This window comes from Gallus gallus, chromosome 2, assembly GCF_016699485.2.
Source record: "Gallus gallus isolate bGalGal1 chromosome 2, bGalGal1.mat.broiler.GRCg7b, whole genome shotgun sequence".
Classification (NCBI taxonomy): domain Eukaryota; kingdom Metazoa; phylum Chordata; class Aves; order Galliformes; family Phasianidae; genus Gallus; species Gallus gallus.
In genome coordinates, this window is record NC_052533.1 from 105714238 (window position 1) to 105722011 (window position 7774).

The window sequence follows — 7774 nt, forward strand, 5'->3', positions numbered from 1 at the left end:
TAATGATTCCTTATGTTGTAATTTATAAATCACTCAGTATCTTCCTCGCAAAGCTTGCCTTCTGTTTTTAAAACGTACCCTTTTGTATCCAACAAAGGGTTTCAGTGCAATAAGCATTAAGGTGTGTCTCTTAGCTTTTACCTGCAAGCAATAATGATGTTGTCAAGCGTTTCAGATGAGACCAGCCCAGGATTTTGGGGTGGGGAAAGACACTCTGTTATACAGCATCTTCAGTGCTTCCTTCAGAGGGAGGCAGAGACACCTTGAAAGGCTGAGTATAAGGACATCTACCGAGTGCCTTTTTACATAGACATCAGAGTGGGGGGGGGAGGGAAAAGGAACAGGAAAGGAACAGGCTTGCAACCATAACTCAGTTGGACTTGTATCCGAGAAGTCAGATGCAATGGATTGGCTCCCTCACCGAACAGCTGCTTTTCTGTTCCTCTTATTGGTAAGTCAAATTTTACAACAATATCTGGAAACTTTGTCATTGTGCCGACTGAATCCTCCTCAGCAGCCCATTACATTTCACGGTGTAAACTAATAATGCGCATTCCCCCCCCCCCCCTCCCCCGCCTCGAAGAATCTTGTGGATTTATCATAAGTCTCATTCTAAACTGCATTTCCAAAGATTCTATACAAATAATTTAGGTTTTCATTAAGTGCTGACAAACATTTCTTTTGATTACGAATTCGTAGTCTTTTGATGCTTAATATATAAGTTTCCATGTTTAATGCTTGACTTTTCAGGAGAATGTTATGGGTACTATTTAAGGAGTCTCTTTTTAAAATAAAAATCTTATCATTTATTAAAAAAAAAAAATCCTGATAACCTGACTGGATATTATTTTGTTCTACATCTTTATTTTTTGTTCAATTGAGAGAAGGTGAAGAGCAAATATATTTTTCTAAACCGGATAGTTTCAGAACTGGATGAATCTTATGGCTATAATCAAGAGAAAAGGATGAAATGTAGTGAAAATGATATCCAAGCAAAAATCAAGACCTTGCCCATTATTTCACACTACAAAGAACTCCTACCTTGCAGTGCATGTGTGTTGGAGCAGCCATGTGCTGAGCAAGTGAATGCATGATGAAAGTGTCACTCCTTGGATTTGTTTTTCTTACTGTAAAAGGAAAGTTGTGGCTATAGTGCAGCAAAATAGTTGTACAATGTGTTCATCAAGGCACGGAACTTACTGAGAAAAGCCTTAAGGGAATTACAGTGGAACTTTTACTCCTGCATTGTGTTTTTTTCCTTTTTGCATGGACTTTTTCACTCATCTGTGCTGCTCACTTAAATTTAGGCAGAGCATTAGGGCCCCGAAGACTGAAAAGGATAGAATTTATTGTATAGTTATGTTTTCTTGTGGCTTTTGATTTACATAATGTATTAGTTTGTTAACTCCATGTCACTGTCACTTCTGGGGCTGTGATGGTCAAGAAAAAAGAAGTATGTTTTTGTAGCATAGAAAATCCTGAGACTTGCTTAGAGAAGGTAATCCATGAGTTGTATCTTGCAGGCGTCAGTAAAGTAGAACTAACTCGCACAAGGCAGCTGCCAGGAAAACAATGACTAAACTTGGCAAAAGCACACTATGTTCAGATGCGTTTCTACTTGTATAATGAAGCAAGCAGGTCCCTGAGATTGGTATGTTGCACATCGTGCTAAGAGTGCCGGATTTTTATATAACATCAGTGAATATTCATTTTACTCAGTTACCTGATGTTACATACTCCGGATGGGTTAAAGTTTAAAAAAGAAGTTCACTGCATTGCATTTAAATCTATCGATTCAGAAGAGCTTTTACTGTTTTATCTTCTCTCTTCAACTCTTGAGAATTTTCATTCTTTCAGTATATTTCTATGATTGTGACTGATTCAGGATGTGTCAAGAAAAAGGAGTGACCAAGAAAACTGACACTATATTTTGATGAATGTCAAATATTCAAACTCCCAGAGGAAATGACTGTTGCTCTTGTTGCATGCTTCCCTGCACAGCAGTGGTCCTGGTGGCATGTATAGCATAATAGTATCTTTCAGTGCTAAAGAGGAATGTGATGGACAAATTGTAGAGATTAAGTATATTATGTAAATTATTTTAGTGCAAGACTGAAAAGCAGTCTTGACTTTTGGCTTGATTAATTTTTCATGAAAATTATCTGTCTTAGTGTGTGTCTGCTTAGTATATGGTTAATAACATGTATCAAATAAAAAGATTGTGGAGTTACTCATATTTTAGCACACTAGTGCACATTCAAAAAAAGACAACTTACCAGCTCTGAAACTAATAATTCTCAATATGCATTTCACCATTGGTGGGACTGATTCTGCAACCCCTGCTCACATGACTTCAAAGGCATTATTCTCATGAGTAAGGGAGTTCTGTTTGTGGTACTTGCGCTGACACGTTTTATGGAAATAACCTGTTTGATCAGGTATGACTCTTCTCCTGCCAGCCATCATGTGACAGCTAATAATTTTAAATTCACCACATCTCTCATATGCACTTTTGTCTGGCTATATTTTCCCATGCCTTATCTATGCTTTATTTTCCAGTTGTAAGGCTCTAGTTACACCTCCTACTCATAAACTGGGTTGTACTTAAAAATATTAAGGGGCCCAATCTTCTCCGCTTTGGTACTTGCATACCAAACATCAACCAGGATGTAGCTAGGAAACTGTAAGCTACTCTGAAAAATTAAAAGAAAATGTTTCAGAAATAGAAAATAAAGCAATTCTGCATCAGAAGTGTCATCCAAGATGACCTACTTAAATCTGCAGTTAAATTCCTGAATAAAAATGGCTCCTAAATGGCATTCAGAGCTAGACTGCTAGCTTACAGACTCTAACGTATCTTAGAGTGCTAGGATGTATTAGAATTCTGGCTTTATTGATAAGATTTATTGAGGACAGCATGATAAGAGCACATCTAATTTGAAAAACTAAAATTTGAATGATAATGGCTTACAACGTCCATCAAAATCATTTTTCTATTCATTTTTCTGATGATTGGGCTCAGTTACTCTATGAAAATTCATTATTTCTGTATGAATTGTCCTCTGCCACTTTGCTCAGTAGAAAAGAAACAATGTCAGTGGAAACTTTCCCAGGGTCATCTCTTTTTTGAGTAAATACTTTTAAAATAAACACAATTTTGGAATTCATTCCTCTGACTGACATGAATATTATTATATTTCAGATGAAATAAGAATGGGATCCTCCATCTGGGGTACAGTACAAAAAAACTGACTTCACATGCTAAGGCAGGAAGAAACAGAAACAGCTAACTTTTGCAGAATTACAAGACAAACTGACAAAAAAATCATCCCCCAAAATTTCCGCTTAAACCTGAAAGCACATTCATTAGTAACCTGCAAAAATGAAAAGTACAGACAAAAACCAATCATTCTTTTTATTTAAAAGATAACAAATGGCTTATTTTTAAAATAAGAGTGAGTCTTATGTTTCGGGTTTGCTTGTCATTATTTCACATGCATTGGTACATCTTTTCTTAAAGAAGTGCAGAACGCATAATGGGAAGGGTTCATATTTCAACTATTTGGTGGTCAAAGCTTTGGCTGAGTAAAGTCTCAAAACGCTGACACAACCAGAGCTACCATGGCACCCTGATGAGTCATATAATGTATGTGAGTTCTCAGCACTCCTCCCATCACAGCCAGTAACAATACCACCATTGACTTCAAAGAGTGAGAAGGAGATCCAGTATGAATAATGCTGGGAAGATGTTAAAGGCATGTTCAGTCATTTAGATCTGAGTAGGTGGAGGAGGGAGGATTCCGTAAGTGCGTATAATATTGCTTGGCAGTCAATTAATGATTGGTTAATTTGTGTTTGTAAATTGCTTTGAAGGTGCAAAGAACCATGCACATCCTATGGGCCTAATTCTGTTCCCAGTTACATCAGAATAAACCTAGAATAACTCCAGTGTGACTTTAAGGCACCATCTTCTATATGGGGTTCATCATAATGAAATACAGGTTTTCAGACAGACTAGTGTGAGAATGACTGTCACAATAAATATGTCTTCTGCTTGCACTTCTCCCAGCCCACACCAGAAACAGCTTGTGCAACAAGCCTCTAGTTTCTCTGCATTTTTCAGGGACAGTACATCTTGATTTCATCCTGATCAGCTTGCCTGCCCCAAGGTTCTCAAGATACATCCCACATATTTCAGTGCCTCCTATTGTTTTAATTGTCATTAAACACTGAATCTATGGGAAGTACAGCATGCAGACAATCAGATACTAGTTTAAAAGGGAAATTTGTTCACTATTTAGAAGAGTACCAAACTAGCTTGCAGATAGATAGATGGCAAAATGTACTTCTTCACTGGAAACTGCATTGGAAAAAAAAAGAGTTTGCATCACATAAAGATGTTAAACATTGGCAGTTGGAGTTGAAGGGAGCCTTCTAACTGTTAATGAATGGAAAAGATTAGGAAGGCAGGAGATTCTTCAGCCCTGGATCATGGTGAATAGATGTCATCCAGAACTGTTTAAGTTTAGCTGGTGAACCAGGAAGCTTCATCTGGTGTCTGCACTCAGTTCTATAACACAGCAGAAACTGAAAGACAGTTACTGAATACAGGCATCGACTTCATCAGATCAGGATTTTCAAGAAACATCACAAACTGTACTGAGGACTCTGGATTCAAAACCATCAAGATTTCTTTAATGATTTTTCCATTAGCAACATGTAGTAGCAGGATTTTTGCCTTCGTCAGTAGGGGACAAAGCTGGAAACACGGGGCCTTAATTTACAATTGCCAACATTACTGATGAATAAATTATTGGAGTTCCCATCATTGGTGCTCCAGTGGATGAAACTCCAGTGTAAAAAAATATTCTTCATTTCTTGGAAGCAGAACTCCATATAGGCTAAAATTAAGGGGTTTAATGAATATTCATGTCCTTAAAGAAGAGAATTCTTTCTAGTTTTTTCTTTACAGAGACACCCATCACAGCTCTTCAGCTAGGCCTTTTAAGCACAAGTGTGACATGACTGGATGTGAGATATTAGTTTCACTGTTAAATAACAGAATATGCCATAGGATGCAGTCAGCAGACAAGATTCACTAGCATTGCATTAGAAGGTGTATACTCATAATTTCTGGGTCAAGAAAATTGCTTGCATGCCAGAAAGGATTTCAGCCTAAGGGTGGAGAGGATTTTGTTGTACTTGCCAAAGCAAGCTCTGTTATGACAGTGTGATCAACTGATATGAAATGCTGAATCAGTGCAATTTCTGGTGGACTTTTTCAGCCAGCCTCTCTGGTGAGAGTGTAATCAGCACCTTCCACTCTCCCATGTTTCCCCAAGCCACAAAGGGGGGTTAAAAATTACAGGCTTTAGTTACTACTAAGGTGAAAGCACCCCACAGCTTAAATGGAGTCTAATACTGCAGACTGCCTTCTCCAAGATGAGTAATGACTGCATATGAATGCTAACTGAAGATTTAAAACAGTCACCAAGATATTAAAAGCTATACTGATGTGTTTACCAGCATGAATGTATCTATTTCCTTTTCAGAGACCTAAAATGAATGTAACGATTTTCCTGCAAAGTTATTTTCTTAGCAATTTGTGTCAATATTATGCTCAAATATACAAACAAACAAAAAAAAAAAATCTTACTCCATGGGTAGTCTCATAAATATCATAAATATCAAGGTACTGTACACAACAAAGAGGTAGAGCCACATTATAAACTCCCTCCTTCACGGATTAATCTGATCTTAATTTATTGCATGTAAAATTGTCTTAATATGAATTAAGAGGAAAATAGTCTGTGCCTATCTTCCAGTCTTGAAAGAACAACCTTGCAATATACTTGAACTTAGGAAACTCCCATGATGAGAAGTTACTAACAAGGAAAAGATCATCACAGATTATATCCATGCAATGTCTGTCCTAAAATACACAAGACAGAATGTCAGTCAAAAAATAAAATAAATAACTAAACTTTACTGGGAAACTATACAAACATGGAAAATTGGTAACTAGAACCATTAGTCACATTTGGCAAGAAAAGGCAAACTCTGCACCAACTTTTTGAGTCATCTAGGTATTCTGTTTCTCCCAATGATGAATGGAGAAAGCATCCAGTCTTGCAAATTCATGTTCTTCACCTTTCATGATTGGTAGAGAGCAGAGGTAGATCCTAAACTTAAGCTCTGAAGAGGTACATTGACTAAATGAATATCATTTTCACTCTTTACTTAGGAAGAAGGTTAATGAAACTATGTTTTCTTCTAAATTGTGCTAATCAAGAAATTGATGATTCTCTATGATTTTAATTTTAAAATTTTCATTACACTTTAACCTCAATAAAAATTTTTCTCCTTTTGTTTAAACTGTATATTGAAGTATTTTAGGTCTATTGTGAACTAAGTAAGAAAAAAATAAAGAATAAATTATTTAGAATAGATCTTGCAATCATTGCTTTCTCTTTTTTTTTCAGCTGAGATGGCTACAATCTAAAAGTCCATGTGAAAGTTGCATTTTGATAATATATATAACTTGAAATTTGCACATCTCTTCACAGTACTCTGAAAGACAGAAACAATTTTGAATGTATTAATTTTCAAGGAATTGAAGTGATGGATATAGAAAAAAATGAAAGTACAATGAAATTTACAGAAATACTTCAGCTGTGACCTAGATAAGTTATTGAAGTAGACTTCAGAAAACATACTGCTCCCACCCTGCAATTCTGCAATGTACAGTGGTTGAGTTTGAACTACTACATTTTGCCCTGCAGTTTTTATGCTATTTTTTTTTTCATTCTTGCAGGTACTCGTGGATTTCAGCACAGGATTTCATGTAGAGGTAATAAATATTTCTTTAGTTTAGACGTGGAAAATACTAAACAAGGGCATTTCTGATCTTGAAGGTTGAAAATATGTTTAAATATTAAGCAGCTGCAGGTAATAACCTGTTCATCCGCTTGAAAGAATTTATCCTATACTGGAATTCTTCTGAAGTACATTTACACTGGAATTCTTGTAAAGTACATTTCTGCAGTCTTGGAGTTTGGGACTCTCTAATGTATTAAAAACATATATTGTATAAAAATTTCTTTATTCCTTCTTGTTGGGGGATGTTTTCAATATCTGAATTAATTTAAAATATACAGAGGTTGCTGGTCATATGACACTCTAACTCTGTATCAAAGGTGAAAGAATGGAATGGGAATGGAATGGCAAGATGGAAAACCTTCAGAAGACAAAAACGTGAATGGATAAAATTTGCTGCAGCTTGTAGAGAAGGAGAAGATAACTCTAAAAGGAACCCAATTGCCAGAGTAAGTAGAAAGCATAGCAGAGGTATTCACTGAGAAGGAAGCTTTTTCTGAAGACATGCTAGTAAAAGAGTTTTAAACAGACATTTGCTTAGAATAGTCAAAGCAAGGAACACAGAATAAAAGAAAGATGACTAAGAATTTCCAGCTCTGCTAAGACAGTCTCATAAAACAAGTGCACACAGCTGCTGAGGAGTGACCAAAAGCTTTCTAGAACATCTCAGTCAGTCTTCCCAGAGAGCTCCAGCCACAGTCTCTTTATTGTGCAGTGTCTGTGTACTAGATCAAGATATTCTTTTCTCTCTCACTCTGAGAAACTCCTTGAGTGAGCGCAAGTTCAAGGATGGTGCCTGACTCATGCAGACAACAAAGCAAAGAGCTTAGGCTCCACATTATACAAAGGACATAAAAATATTAGAGTCCAAACAAGGGCAACAAAGATGGTGAAGAGT

At 36.5% G+C, this 7774-nt stretch overlaps 1 protein-coding gene across 1 annotated transcript in view; it reads left to right on the forward strand.

Moving 5' to 3' along the window:
• Positions 1–244: 244 nt before the first annotated feature.
• Positions 245–7774, forward strand: part of DSG4 (desmoglein 4) — a 25970-nt gene continuing 18440 nt past the window's right edge. The window contains exons 1-3 of the mRNA XM_015282599.4: positions 245–451; positions 6815–6850; positions 7197–7325. Of these exons, the coding sequence (XP_015138085.2) occupies positions 404–451; positions 6815–6850; positions 7197–7325 (213 nt within the window). The 5' untranslated portion in view covers positions 245–403. The remainder of the gene's footprint in view (positions 452–6814; positions 6851–7196; positions 7326–7774) is intronic.